The 14,836-nt window shown below is 49.0% G+C and overlaps 2 protein-coding genes across 2 annotated transcripts; one reads left to right on the top strand and one right to left on the bottom strand.

Annotated features, from left to right (window-relative positions):
* Nucleotides 1-342: 342 nt before the first annotated feature.
* UBE2A (ubiquitin conjugating enzyme E2 A) lies at nt 343-9,149 on the bottom strand. Its single transcript, XM_038164564.1, has 6 exons — nt 8,822-9,149; nt 8,454-8,534; nt 8,336-8,361; nt 3,238-3,327; nt 2,169-2,257; nt 343-1,784 (listed from the first exon to the last, which is right to left on the bottom strand). The coding sequence occupies exons 1-6, from the start codon at nt 8,863-8,865 to the stop codon at nt 1,656-1,658; spliced, it is 459 nt and encodes a 152-aa protein (XP_038020492.1). The 5' UTR covers nt 8,866-9,149; the 3' UTR covers nt 343-1,655.
* A 1,016-nt stretch (nt 9,150-10,165) lies between these two features.
* On the top strand, nt 10,166-13,844 carry STEEP1 (STING1 ER exit protein 1). The gene is made up of 7 exons (XM_038164560.1): nt 10,166-10,306; nt 10,512-10,629; nt 10,773-10,814; nt 10,927-11,065; nt 11,582-11,671; nt 11,796-11,888; nt 12,628-13,844. Exons 1-7 carry the CDS (start codon nt 10,183-10,185, stop codon nt 12,688-12,690), a joined length of 669 nt encoding a protein of 222 aa, XP_038020488.1. The 5' UTR covers nt 10,166-10,182; the 3' UTR covers nt 12,691-13,844.
* Nucleotides 13,845-14,836: the final 992 nt, after the last annotated feature.

Genomic DNA, 14,836 nt, shown 5'->3' with positions numbered 1-14,836 from the left:
GGGTACCAGCTGTCACTGCAGGTACAAATCTGCATTAAATTTTTTGAAAGAGCCCAGCTACTTGTACAGAAACCAGCTTTTGTTATCTGCCACCCATCATCAATCCTGTTCTCTACCTGCTGAGACAGGAGGAAAGTAAATGCAATTCCTGTAAGAACTGAGCTCATGGAGCTGCTGTAGCTGACTCGGGGCCCAGGCTGCAGCCAGCCCTGTCTCCCTCACTGCCCCGCCCCTGCAGGAGCCCCGGCACGCCTCTGCCCACAGAAAGAAGGATCCCAGTGCTGGAATCTCCCCACACCCAACTGCTGGCAGCCCAGGTAAAGAAGCACAGTTATACACTTCTTGCCTATTTATACAATAAGCACTAAGGTTACACTTTATTTACAACTTTTGAAAAATGTACAGTTTCTTACATGGGTTACTTGTGCAAAGTTATACTTTTCAACTAACAGACCAATGTGCACACAAAAGACACTGGAACAGTGGACAACACAATTGCAGGTTCCATCCCACACTGCTGCTTAAGGTTCTGTATCCAAAGGTACAAACTTGCCTTACAAAAAAAGTGACTGGACTTACAAATGTTTTTTTCAGAATTGAAAAAATACTTCCATAAAACTGAAGGGAACGAACTCAAGCATGCAGCAGTAGCTCGCACAAACCACGTGGTCATCTACGAAGAGCAGAAACTGCAGAGACTCGAGTGCCTACCCTGGACTTCATTCAAACTTCCCACACGACAAAGCTAGATCCCAAACAACTTATCTTTCTCAGCTAAAGATAAGGGGCAGGAGAAGGACACCAAAGGAGAGTAATTCCATCGCTGGAACAGTCAGGTTTTACCTCTTCCTTAATGTGGAAGGCCTTTTGCTGAGTACCACAGCTCTGCCTGGTTTTGTCCAGTAATGCCTCAGTGACAGGACTGTAGAAACCTACTGACAGTTTCTGTAGGCATGTCCTTTAAAATAGTAATTAAAAAAAAAAGGGCTTGTTTCTCACCCTCAGCAAAGATCCAAGTACCACAGCCACAGTGATTTATGTAGATCTGTACATAAATCTTGCATGTGAAGTGCAGAAGTAACAAGTATTCCAGGGTCTTACTAAATCTTTGAATTGGAATCAATCGAAAAGTTGATTTTTTAAACATGAGTAAAGGAGTTCATAAACCAATACAAAAGGGAAACAAAAGATGATTTCTTCACCCAGTACTTAGAAACGCAGTGGGGTCTAAACCAATAGTAGAGGTAAGTGACCAGCCCGGACACATCAGCACTTTAGTTAATATCAGTTAAAAAATGTGTATGTATATAAACATCCCTTTTATCAAGCTACACATAAGCATCACTGTGTATAACACAATTACAATTAAAAGCTTAGTGTACACTACAGAAATGCACAATACTGCCCTAAGACTGGAGAGGGACCACAGAAATGAATTCAGCATCAGTAACTCTTTTGCAAGTAACCCAAGTACAGAACGTTTGACTTCAAAGTGGGTGCGTTCTGATGTCCAAGGAGAAGAAGCTTCAGCAAGGGAGGGTGGCAACAGCACAACAGCTATTTTGCTTGCAAAGTAAATGCTAGGAGGAAAAAGATGACTCGGACACTTTGTTTATTTTCCTCATCAACAGAGTGTTCATTTGCATCATCCTGGGTCAACAGTCACGCCAGCTCTGTTCTACTATTGCAGAAACCCGTTTTTCATATTCCCGCTTATTCTCTTGGTATAGCTGAGCTGCCTGGCTGTTTGCTGGACTGTTCGGATTTGGCTCATCCAATAGGGACTGTGCAAAGAGAAAAAGATCCTTAGGCACTGCAAAGAACAGTTTGCCAACACATCCTCTGAACTACCCATCCTGGTCAGAGCACAGATGTTAGTCCAGGTGCAGCACGCAGCATCCCTGCAGCTGGAAGGCTTTAGAGGCTCTGGCCACCAGTGTCACCCCCGCACAGTGCAGGTGACTTGCTGCGACAGCCAAGCATTGCTGGGGGCCCCTGCAGTGACCACCCGTGTCACTGCCCGGCCAGTTTACACCTGGGAGGGATTCACACTTGGCCAGTACCATAGCTGCCATGCTGGCTCTTAGGAGAGGGGGAAAACGTTCCCTGAGCTGTTTTTGTCAAAGCATTCTAATGTAATTCTGTCTCTTCATGCAGAGTTCTTTTACCTGTATGGATGTTAAGATGGAGGAGACATCATAAGTGGGGCTCCAGCGGTTCTGAAGGATATCCAGACATATACTACCGTCTGCATAGACTGGAAAGGGTCAAAAAAACCAGCTTAAAACACAACTTGTACAGCTACTGGCTTTTCTCCCTAGCACTGCCCGCTCCTGAAAACCTGTGCACAGACACACTGCAACAGCCCATACTGCAAACAGGCCTCTAGGTAGGAAGCAGTGAAGCTCCTCACCAACAGAAGCCTGAAGTATTTAAACTCAACCCCTGGTTATTCTCTCACAAACTTCTCTTGTGTCACTGCAACTACTGCTGTGGAAAACCATGAACAGATTTTAAGGCAAAAAAAAATTTAGCTACCCAGAAGTGAACCAAACAAAGAACACCCACAAACAGTTGTTCACACTCAAGGTTTCCCCGTGAAGTCTCTGCAACAGAGTCCAGTCACCTTACTCACAGCAGCTGCACGAGAACCTTCCCTCCCTGCACTGCACCCACACTTGCCACGGTGGAAGGTTTCTGGTATTTCTGCACAAAGGCAAGGAACACCTCTCCAGCCTTCAGTTACCAAGGAAGGGGATAAATTAAACAATCTTACTGTCTCTGCTATAGCTGGACCCTAACTCTACATTCCATGGTGTATCATTCTTACAGGCATTTTGGGGAAGTGATAGCTGACAGCTGCATTCACCGGTGCCACTATGCTATGTCTACAATACATACAGACAGAAGTCCAAAGCACTGCTATTTAAGTACAAAACTTTCTTCTGTAAGGCTTAACAGGCAGTTGAGTGTCTCATCAGTACTGTGCTGTAACACCTGAAAGGTAAGAGGCTCCTTTTATTGCCCCTTTCTTTTCAAGCCTGAGCACTGCTCACATATCCATCCTCACCAAAACTACACAACCACACTGGAATTGCACTGCCTTATTAGTGGAAATGTATTATAAACAGACCTTTTATACAGCAAGCTATGACAAAAAACACCCCAGCCCTCTCTTCCCCCCACCAAACCTCCAAGAAAAAGCAAAAGTAAACCAAGCATCGCGTAAGTACTTACCATTTGGATGAAACATTTTAGAGACAAATCTGACAGTTGGTGGCTTATTTGGGTATTCTTCTGTGAATTCTATTGTAAGTTTGAAAGTTCCTGGAGTTGAAAGAGAGATAAGCAACCTTTATTCAGCATGAATTTACACAAGGGATGAGTAAGTAGCATTCCCCCACAATACACACTGACACTACTGTGCTCACACAGGCATGACTGATATGGAGCACACACTGTGCAATCCCACAGCAACTCCTTTACTCTCGTGGAGTTAATCATTAACACTGAAGTCCCAGACAGTACTGGCACAAGAGTATTTCCTGTCACTTACTTTTATCAAGTCAGTCAAAAAGTTTATGTAGGGAAATAAATCTGCCCTTGGGGTTTTCTTCCAGAGCCTAATCCCAGTACACTGTGCAAACAACAGCAGTGGGTGTAGAACTATCTGTGTAACATAACGTCATTCAGTGAGTCCTATCTATGGAATATGCTGTCATAGCAAGGACCTCGTCATTGATTTCCTCTAAATATAAAAAAAGGCATATTTCCCAACAACTGTAAGGTAATCAGGTCTTGCAGAAAAGCAGTATTGAATGCAGCATCCAAATCTGACACGTTAATGTAAACCTGACCATTTACTTCACACTAACTGGTCATCCTTAGTGAAAGACTGAGTGAGCAGAAACAGAAAACTGTAGCTGGATCTAACCAACCATTTCAACAGCCTGCACCAACGTAAGTTATTTTAGCCCTTCTCCTCAGGCTATGACAATTTGAGAATAAGAAGTCTGTCAACTAAGCTGCACATATGGGTTCAGGGGATTAAGGACTACTCCTGATTCAGCTCGGTAACCAAGGAACTCTACCTACTCCACTGCAGACCATGCAAGCTCCTCCCAGCCACGCTACCAGCAAGAGCACCCAGCCCCAGAGGCAGCCTGGGCTGCTCCTGGGTGTGCCCGGAGAAGAGCTGAAGCACGTTCATACAAACACACAGCTCTCCTGCAGAAGGGCTGCACCTGACACCAACAGCTGGAACCAGCTGCTGCTGGGGCATATTGCCTTGTTTGAAAGGGCATCCTCACGGATCAGTGATGGATGAGTCAGGTTCCCACGTCCCCCCACGCTCAGTGTCCTCGCTTCCTACTGTGAGGGAGTTTTCCAGCCCTAATATAATGAAGTTATTCCTTTGGCTAGTGAATATGTGCCAGTAACTGGTAAGCCAGAGAACAGATTTTTGGTTTCTCTTTTTTTTTTCAGATCAGCAAGGACCTGCAAGATTTCCCAGGGACTCCTTTCTTTATAAGGAGATAAACTGTAACACTGAGTTGCAAGAAATGAAGGTCATTGCTTTGACGTTCCAGTTAGCAAATGAAGACACAGCACAGATGCTTTAGCACTTTCTCTACAGCAGTGGGAAGTCTCAACACCCTAAAAATAAGTTTATGCATGTTTGGTTTTTTTATTAGCAGCCAAACAATGTAACAGCAGAGAGCCAACACTATGCTATCTCACTGTGAAACAAACGGGCCAGAACAGTAGAGCTAGGATTGTTCAAATGAGTGGAAGTCTGCAGTGGGGTTTTCAAGTTTATTCCAGCTTAGTCCAGTGGCACAGAGCCAGGTCTGAGATCAGCCTGAAACCCAGGACTGGGAAGTTAGGAACAACTTCTACCAGCAAACATCAGCCCCTTATTACCAAATGCTTAGAGATTTGACTCTAGATATTCTCAGTTCTCCCTGCCCCAGTGTGGTTCTCAGGAGCTCCTCCTGAAGGAGTGACTAAGCAAGCAGGAGGCTGAAAACCAAGCACAAACCATTACATAGGTTCAACAGTTTGGGCTTAGAATCTATTTAAAACTCCTGAAAGAAAGGGAAGCTGTTGTCCCACCAGAGACAGGACAGCATTACTTTTAACACAAATCTGAGCAAGGGGCTCATCTGCAACAATATCCAGCTGAGTATCTGCCTACTCACATTTCCAAATCAGGGCCCAGAGTGGCAATGGCTCTTTGGAAATGCTCCACAGTGCACAAACCCTCACCACTGAGCTTTATTACAGGACAAATCCAGAGATTTGAGCCACCAAAGTCCAAGGGTCACTCACACTGAAGGCCCACAACAGGTATCACAACACACTGCTGGGGATGAGGCCTTCAGAGTCCTGTCCCTTCCGTCACTGATTTCAGTGCTTTCAACTGGTATTTCTCACAACTTACACTAGACAGACATTTTTAGACCATGAACTATCGTATTTACTGTCATTATTGATATTGGGATCACCACTAATCTTAGGCAAACATTCTCTTTTCTGCCCTGTACTTACCTTGCTGATCACTCTTACTTCAAGATTTGAGAGCCTGACACAGCCAAGAGAGGCGTCTGCATGGCCTGAGCACCAGCCCCAGCCACTCCAGAGAGCAGAGCCCGTGTCCCTGCAGCCCCCAAGAGCAACCCCTCCATTCCACTGCCCAAAAAGCTCTTTCACTCCTGCACGAGGATACGGGATCCATATTCCACGAGCAAGGCATAAAGCACACAGAAGACAAATGCCTTGTGTTCTCTGCTCAAGCCTCCTGCACAATCACAGCAAGGCAGGATACAACAGCTGAACTACTTAAATCTGAGCCAGGAATCCTACACTGACCACAGTATCACCATCCAGCTTCAGAGAAACGGGCCTACAGGACTGGGACAGCCTGGACTCCCATGGCTGTGCCAGCATTACCACTTTGAATGCCACACACAAAGATTCCTAGAAATACAGTGAAGGGCAGGATAAATATCCCCAGGGTCCTACTGCAGACACCTGCAATGGAATCCTCTTAAACCAGAAGATGGAAGTTATGTCACTGGTCTAAATTAGTGGCTGCCCCTAAGCTGAGCCAGCCTCTGCACTGAGCTGTGAAAACACCCTCCAAGTCTGGGGGTGGAGAAGGAGGGATATCAGCTGCAGAATGCTGCACAGCAAGTAAACAAATGCGTTTCAACTTCAGGTTTGCAGCCCAGACAAACTACACCACCTCAGAAGCTGCAAGCAGAAAAGGGCCTCACCAGAACGAGGATAAAGAACAGTAACTCCCATGATGTTGGCATCATTATACCTCTAGAACATCAAACCCCCAAATTTCACGGGCTACTTTTACAAGAACTAAGCTATCTGAAATCTTACAGTATCACCAGAGAGGGAAAGAGCCTAAAAATGAAAAAGAACACTGACCTGCAAAGGCTTCATGAGAAAGATTACAGGGTTTCAGTGTATCTTTGTGTCACAAGGGCCTGTGCAGTTGCAAAGCAAGTCCAAACGAACATGCTGTTTAATTAAAATCTCCTTACTCTTACCTACATGAGGCTGAAGTGCATCTGGACTGCACCACCACTATCTGAACCGTGCTACTTCACTCACTGAATGGGAAGCACAGCTGGGGCACCAACAAGCCCTATCTCCAGGCTCCACTTAGGCTTTGTTATCTAGGAAAGTAAGATCCATCCAGAGGGGAGGAGATAAGCAGATATCCTACAACACAAGACGCGTCTGTTTTCCTGAGCACACAGTGTGGAAACACAGACTTTGCCAAGAAAAGAGCAATCCATCACACCTTGAGATTACATTATGACATCAGCCAAAGCACGAGGACAGCAGCAGCAGCCTCCAGCACCTGTCTGAACTCAAACTGCTGGGAGTGCAACATGTCCTCATATCCAAGATAAAGACACAACGCTGCCTCAGGAAGCACAGAGGAAATCAATATGTCAGGGCTCTCAAAAGCAGTCCTCAACCTTCTGCAACCAAATGGAAATATATGGAAAAAAAGCCCTTAAAGCATCTGTTAACCACATGCTGAGCTGGGAGAGCCTGAGCATGGCAAGAACCTGCATTTTAGCACACTGCAAGGAGACAGCTTTCTGCTCCAAACAGTGAATCACTCTATTAACAGCAGTGCTCCAAGAGCCTGAAGCAGCTCCAGCAGCCCCCACAGAAGTTTAAGTGAGCCCTTCTTTAAGGGTTACCACATGAGACAGCAAAATACATTTAGTCTGGCTGCTCTATTATGCAATGTTTTAAGTCCAAGTTCTAAACATTAGACTGCTGAAGCAGCTACTCCAGCAATTTTCTTAACTAATGAAATACGTTAAAAAGAAGTGAGTCTTCAGAGTATTCTTAGGCCTGAAATATTTGAGGTCTTCAAAATCTTCACAGAGAAATACAGCCTGCAATTTAGAGGCACATCCAGATGCATCCAGATGCTACCTCCACGGACAAACAAAGACAAGGGAGTTAGCCAAGAACAACATAAGAGTTAAGGAATTTTTCCTATGCTTTTGTCATGAGTCATGGAGATCTAAGATTAATTATAGCCTACACTGAAAGTACCTTAAAAAATGCACCACTGATTTCAGTTAGACAGTATTTCATGTCTAACAGGTTTTCACAAGGTGCTTGAGTACTCATACAGCATCAGTAAACCTATCAAAGGCACTAAGACCAAATGGAAACTACAGGTATGTCACCGGGACCTATTTAGGCAGCTTTTAAACTTAAAATGCCATTTCAATCTTAAGCCCTGAATGACGCCAATCGTAGCAGAGCAAAATAAATGACAAGGAAAAGCCACTCTTCTGAACTTCCTCAAACATTCAGCCCATTTCCTACTTCAGCTGACTCTCGTTGGAACTTGCTCACAAAACACTCATCAGAAAAAAACAGATTTCAAACAAAAGACAACAGTTCTATGCCAAGTTATTGATGGCTGCCCAAACATGAACGTCCCTAAAAACATGATCCAGAGTTCAACAAAGAAGTTTGTAGAGATCCTTAAAATGGCTTATAATGTAGCTACATACAAGACTGTACAAGCTAATTTGTATGTTTTTGTAAGTCAACACAGCAATCTAAATCAACAACACTTTCTGAGAGGAGGATTAGAAAACTAATATTTACATAAATCAAGCAGACGTGTGTGGTCAAGCGAACATGCACCCACGTTCCCCACCCACCATCTCCAGACCCACACCTGTTGCAGAGTCTACGGCAGTGGCACCAAGGCCGTGTCAAACCGCGGCAGTTTACCCCGAGAAAGCCGAACACCAGCCCCGCACGCCGCACTTACCGTCCTCGAAAGGGGTCCCCTCGGGCCTGGAGAAGGGAAAGCAAAGCACAGCGTTACCCCGCTGGCAGCCCGGCTCCAACCCCCCCGCGGCCCGCCGCCCCCTTCCCCGCCGACTCACCCGAAGATGACGGCGTTCCACACCATGATGTTGTTCTCGGAGGGGGCCCCGCTCACCCCGGCCGGGGGATCCTCCTGCAGCCTGCGGGGCACAGGCACGGTGAGCGCGGCCTGCGCCCCCCGCGCTGCGCAAACGGCGTAACGCGGCCCGCCAGCGGCCCCTGCGCAAACGGCGTAACCCGGCCCGGCAGCGGCCCCTGCGCAAACGGCGTAACCCGCGGCAGGCAGCGCCGCCCGCGCTACGCAATCAGCGGAGCGCGCCTTGCCCCGCCGCCATGTTGTGCTGCCCCCTCCTCCCCCGGTAGCGCTCGGCCCTTCGTCCTCCTCCCGCCCGCCCGCCCCTTTCCCCTCGGCCCGCGGCCTCGGTACCTCTTGAAGTCCCGCATGAGGCGCCTACGGGCCGGAGTGGACATGGCGGGCTGAGGGTTATAGCTCAGGCATACACTGCCGGAGGGAGCGCCGGGCGCGGCTGAGGCTCGAGCTCCGACTGAGGCGGCGGCGGCGCTGACGGACAGGAGCGATCGCGGCCTCTACCACTACGGCGGGCGCGGAGGGGGAGCCTGGGCTGCACCGACTCCTGCGCCGGGAGCCCGACGGTCCCGGGATGTACCAACGGCGCGGGGAGAGGGGGGCGGAGCCGGATGTGGCTGAGCCCCCGGCCCAGCCTCTACCACCACGGCGGGGGCGGGGCCTGGGGGCGGGACCAACGGCGGCGGAGGGCGGGGTGTGACGTCAGCAGTGGCGTCACGGAGGGGCGGCGGCGCTGCGGGCTGGGGCCCGAGCAGTTCCACAGGGACAGCAAGGGACGGGACACGGGCGAGCCAGAGCGGGGAGCCCCTTCCCACCTCCCCGGAGCACGCAGGGCTCCATCACACCTAACGGTGCCTTGGGAAGGCAAACACCATCACTCCAAATGCCCCCCCTTCCTCCTTCTGCCCCAGATGTCTGTGCTGAGGAGAGGCCCTGTGGTCTGGGATATCCCTCGGGTCCCTTGGGGTCAGCTGTCCTGGCTGTGTCCCCTCCCAGCTCCTTGTGCACCCCCAGCCTCTCGCTGCTGGGGGGGGCTGAGGAACAGAGAAGGGCCCGGCTCAGGGTAAACCCCGCTCAGCAGTAACAAAAACACCTCTGAGTTATCAGCACTGCATCCAGCACAAATCCAAACCTCAGCCCCACACCAGCTACTGCAAAGAAAATTAACTCCACTGCTGTCAAAACCAGCACAACCTGCTGCACTGCATTTTCTGCTCCCCCAGAGAGTGTTTTCAAAGGAAAAATAAGCTATTTTCTACGTTTCTTTAACAGCTTTTGGAAGTAAAGAATCTCTCAGCTGTCGTGTAAAGCAGGCTGGCTGGGCTGTGTTTCTGGAGTTTATCCTCACTTATAATTTCATATAACCCCGCTGTGTGGGGAGGCGGCTGAAGAAAGAGACACGGGAGAGAGCCCAGTGAAAGAAAGTTAACATTGTTATCACGACCGCACTGCGAGCCTGCCGTTCCGGACCCTTCCCGCTGTACCGGCCTGTGCGCCGAGAACCGTGCGAGCTCGGGGTGCCCGTCACGAAGAGCTTTGTCCAGCGCCGGCCTTCAGAGGCGCCGGAGCTCCGGGAGCCGCCGGGCCCGCCCTGTGCTTCCCGGAGCCGCCGGGCCCGCCCTGTGCTCCCCGGAGCCGCCCCGGCGGGCGGGGCCGGACGCGCGGGGGCCGGGCCGGGCGGCTCCGAGCCCGCCGCCGCCATGCCCAAGGTGGTGTCCCGCTCCGTGGTGTGCTCCGACACCCGCGACCGCGAGGAGTACGACGATGGCGAGAAGCCGCTGCACGTCTACTACTGCCTGTGCGGGCAGATGGTGCTGGTGCTCGGTGAGCCGGGGCCCGGGGCAGGCCGGGGGGGCAGGCCGCGGCCCGGCCGCGCAGAGGGCCCGAGAAGGCGGGGGCGGGGGCGGGTGCGGGGTGTGGAATGCAGGTGTGGGTTCGGGATGCGGGGTGCGGATTCCGGGTTCCCGTGCGGGTGCCCGTGCGGGTGCCCGCCCGGCCCCGCCGCCAGCCCGGCCCCTCGCTCCCGCAGATTGCCAGCTGGAGAAGCTGCCGATGCGGCCGCGGGACCGCGCCCGCGTGATGGACGCGGCCAAGCACGCCCACAAGTTCTGCAACGCCGAGGAGGAGGAGAGCGTCTTCCTGCGCAGGTGGGCCCGGCCTCGGCATCCCCCGTCCCTCTGAGCCCCGGCCCGGGGAAGGGGCTGCCCTCCCCGCCCAGCTGGGAGCCGCCAGCCAGGCACAGAGACCCTGTGTCCGTGTGCTCTGCTCAAGCGCTGCCTCTCTCCCTCAGACCCGAAGGCATAGAGCGGCAGTTCAGGAAGAAGTGTGGCAAGTGAGTGACCTTTTTTAGTCTTTTGAGTGATTTTTAGAATCTTTTTTTATGAGGAAACCATAGGAACCCAGAATCTGTGTTTCCTCTCAGCTATGCATATTTCTGTTTCCAGGTGTGGACTGCTGCTCTTTTATCAACACCAACAGAAAAATGCTCCTGTGACGTTCATTGTTGATGGTGCTGTGGTCAAATTTGGCCAGGGTTTTGGGAAAACAAACATATATACTCAGAAACAAGAACCTCCTAAAAAGGTGATTTGCTTTAGAGAACAGGGATACCTTTGCTTTTCTAAAGCTGTTGTGTATAAAATAACTTAATGGTGAGGGGAGAGAAAAGTAAAAGGACCTCTAAACAGCAACTCAATTGGTGTCTTGTCCATGCCTCCTTTAAGTTTTCCTTGGCAGTGGTCACTGCAGCTTGAAGTCCTAGCGCTCAAGGAGAGCAAAATCAACTCTAAAATCTAGACTGTGCCTGATGTTCAGGCTCAGTTAACAGAAAGTTTCCAGTTGTAAGTAGGTCAGGTTGGTAGTCTGCACAGTGATTCTCAAACTCACTGGCTCACCTAGTGTATATCAGTGAGCTTGCTTCTGGCAATGACACCTTTAAGCCCAGAAATCACTGAGCATAGTTCCCCTTTGCCACCCACAGAGTTCAGGTAATCTTGATGGCTTGCATAAGAAGCCTTAAAACCTTTTGGAAGGAGCAAGCAATCCCTACTGGCACAACTATTGCCAAGGTTTAACAAAATATTCTTGTTTTTCACCCAGGTGATGATGACCAAACGGACCAAAGACATGGGCAAGTTCAGTTCTGTCACAGTCTCCACAATTGATGAAGAGGAGGAGGAGATTGAAGCGGTGAGTTTTGGATGCCCTTAGTGGCAGCCACACCTGAGCTGGGCACAGTCAGCAATGGTCTCACTGTTTGGATGGGATGTTACTCTGGGGTTTGCTGCTGCATGGTGATGTGTGTGTATTTCAGAGGGAGATCGCAGACTCGTACGCACAGAACGCAAAAGTGATTGAGAAGCAGCTGGAACGCAAAGGCATGAGCAAGAAAAGGCTACAAGAGTTGGTGAGTTTTTCTTTGGTGCTGAACACAAAGCTCTGAGATGTGTTGGCTTTGTACACAAAAGCTGTCTTGCAGATCAGACTGCAAGTATAGAGAGGTCCTGGTATAGTCACAGGCAGCTTGCCGCTTTGTGAGGATGAGATTTCCTTTACAGGTTTTATAAAGGTGTTCTAGTCCCCCTGAAATTAAAATTGCATTCCATTGCCTGGAGAGCTACCTGAAGAGCAGCCAGCAGCGTGCTTGCAGGGAGGCTTCCTGTGACCTGTTGGACAAGGAGCAAGGGAAGGAGAAATCAGGCCCTGGCTTTGCCAGCCTGTGCTCTCATGCCTGCTTGGCAGAGCAGGTCACTGCCAGGAGGTGCCAGGGCACAGCAAGGCTCCTGTGGAGGATCTGCAGCTCAGCTGCTACTGCAAAGGGGCACTTGAAGACTGAATGGCAAGAACATACAACTGATCTTACCTCCTGTGACAGGAGGGTAGTAGATTGAAAGGGGGAGGAAATGCGCAGCTTCCACCTGAGGATAGAAAGTATGAAATTGCCTCTTGGGCAGTTGGTCTTGGGCTTTTTACAATTTTAAAGATGGTCCTTGTTTTGTACATCAGCAAAGCACTTGAGCTACTCTTGCTCCTGGTTTTGGAACTGAAAAGTTTGCTTGGGCAGACAAAAAGAGCAAACTTAATTGGAGCACTGAAGGGAAAATTATGCAGACATGATTTAATTCTACCTTAATTTTCCTATTCAGGCTGAGTTGGAAGCCAAGAAAGCCAAGATGAAAGGAACCCTCATTGATAACCAATTCAAATGAAATGCTGTGTATCTGCTGGCTATTTGGAGACAGGAGAGAACTACCAAGAGCTATCACAGTTCTGTCAACAAAGCAGAAGTAACAGACAGCGTTCAAGAGTTGCACTGTGCTGCAGCCAGCTTGGAGGATGAGAACCTCTCTGGATCCCTCTGTATAAGTGATACTCTGGGTACCAGTCTTAACTCCAGTGGCACTGGAGACTTTGCTCAAACTGCAGTTCTCTACAGACCCAGTGTTATGAGCAGGCTGTTCCAGGTAGAATATTTACTTTCAAGAAAATCTTTGCTGGGTGCCTTCCCAAGTTCACCTTTAGATCCTGTCTTTTTATTTGTAGTTTTCAAATGTGTTTCCTTGAGTACATTAGGATGGTGAGTAACTGTACAACAAAGAAATCCTTACAAAAGTAAGCTCTATGCCTGTTGTTCATGTTGCTATTTTAAACATATCCAAAAGGTGCAGCAGCCTGAGCTATGCCATTCCAACACAGTCTGGAACGACTGGGATGCAAGGCTTGGGCATGGTGCTGCTCCAGAGGCAGCCAGCACAGACTGGGCTGCTGCACTGCAGTCTCAGCTCCTGCTGAACTCCTAAGGCTGCAGTTGTACAGAATTACAGTCACAACAGACACATACCAGAGTGTAAAATGCAAGCCTGTTTTAAACTATTGTAAATAAAACCTGCTACTAATGAGTTCAAATACATGGTTGGAAGTTACTGATACAGCCAGTGATCATTAAAGAATACAACTGCACATCTGAACTAGCCCATTGGGCAAAACAGTATCAGTATTTGGAGCTGTGAAATGTGAAGGAAAAATTGTTTTGAATTTACTGACCACTAAGGGCTTGGATAGACAACATTACACACCAGTTTTTAAAGTACCTTGTTTGGGTAATAGTACTTTGTGCCTCTTGCATTATGTAATAACAGTGCTCTCTAGCCCATGTCTTCATTGCTCTATATTGGATTAAAGGTCATGTTACAGATTTGAACTAAAATACCTCTCCTGAGATGTTCTTCCTCTACCAAGTAAATGCATCACAAAATGCAAGCAATGAACAGGATGCTTCAATCTCCCACAATTATTATGGAAAACTTCCTATAATCAATAAAGATTTTCCATCTGGCTTTATAGCCCTGACTGGGAAAACTCAGATCTGTGTACCTAAGGATTTATCCTCTCTTTCTCAGGAAAACAAGGAATAAAAGAGGGAGTGAACACTACCCAGAGCTAGCAGAGATGGGTTGGTAGATCGTGGGACAATTTAATGCCAGGCTGGTAAGCAGGTGTTCACATTAACTCATGCAGTGCTGATCTTGTTCCCTGCTCATCACCTGCTAATCTGAAGCCTGTTTCCAGAAGCCTATGGCCAGAGCCCGTGGTGTGTGCAGTACTTGGGGAGGGCAGGAGGCCGTGTGGGTACACAAACCCCTTTCCCAGTGTGGTAGCACAGTCCAGCCAGGCGAGGGCCTCAGGTTCCTCTGGGAGGGATCCAAGCCTGGGGGAAAGGCTCTCTGTAACAATTCAGACTTTTTTCCCCAAGCAAGAGTAAAAGACTTTGACATCTGAAAATAGGTTTTGAACCATGTGAGATGTGCTGGGATGCAGATGCTGAGTCTCCAGTTGTCCAAGGATGAAGTGTGGTCTTGCTTCAAGTGACACCAGAACAAGAAGCTGATTTGGGGATGGTGGGATTTATTGTCAGGGTGAATGCTGGGAGGGACAAAAGGCTTCAGCTGAGGACAGGCTGTGAAGGAGCTGCCAGGTGGGGATAGGACCATCTTTGCAGTTTGGTGAGGCACAAAGATGATCTGGTGCATGTCCCAGCTCAGCACAAGTTGTCCAAAGTAGCTGTTACCAAATGCCATCAACTTCCTCAGCTGCCACCTGGAGCCTTGTGACAGCACAGCACAGGCTTCTGGAAGGCCAGTCCATGTTCAATCCATGTTTGTCCTTTTCATCATTGGAAATCTGCCTGGTTTGGCTCAGGACTTGTGCATGGACCCAGTCAAAAATCTTCTGCATCGTCAGCATCTTCTGGGGTACTTTTGATATACTCTAGTTATGCAGGCCATGGCTGAAACCACTCCAACACAGAGAATCTGATCCAATACATTATTATGTATTTCTTACTTCAACTGGAGC

Source organism: Motacilla alba, chromosome 4A, assembly GCF_015832195.1.
Source record: "Motacilla alba alba isolate MOTALB_02 chromosome 4A, Motacilla_alba_V1.0_pri, whole genome shotgun sequence".
NCBI lineage: Eukaryota > Metazoa > Chordata > Aves > Passeriformes > Motacillidae > Motacilla > Motacilla alba.
The sequence above is the reverse complement of the archived record's forward strand: the minus strand, read 5'-3'. Positions and strand labels throughout refer to the sequence as shown.

Excerpts from the sequence above, each read along its gene's own strand:
- UBE2A (XM_038164564.1), bottom strand. The coding sequence starts at position 8,865 with ATGTCCACTCCGGCCCGTAGGCGCCTCATGCGGGACTTCAAGAG. Across the intron at positions 8,535-8,821 it reads CTCATGCGGGACTTCAAGAG|GCTGCAGGAGGATCCCCCGG; the intron begins GTACCGAGGCCG and ends TGTGCCCCGCAG. Across the intron at positions 8,362-8,453 it reads TGGAACGCCGTCATCTTCGG|GCCCGAGGGGACCCCTTTCG; the intron begins GTGAGTCGGCGG and ends TCCCTTCTCCAG.
- STEEP1 (XM_038164560.1), top strand. The coding sequence starts at position 10,183 with ATGCCCAAGGTGGTGTCCCGCTCCGTGGTGTGCTCCGACACCCGCGAC. Across the intron at positions 10,630-10,772 it reads GAGAGCGTCTTCCTGCGCAG|ACCCGAAGGCATAGAGCGGC; the intron begins GTGGGCCCGGCC and ends TCTCTCCCTCAG. Across the intron at positions 11,672-11,795 it reads AGGAGGAGGAGATTGAAGCG|AGGGAGATCGCAGACTCGTA; the intron begins GTGAGTTTTGGA and ends TGTGTATTTCAG.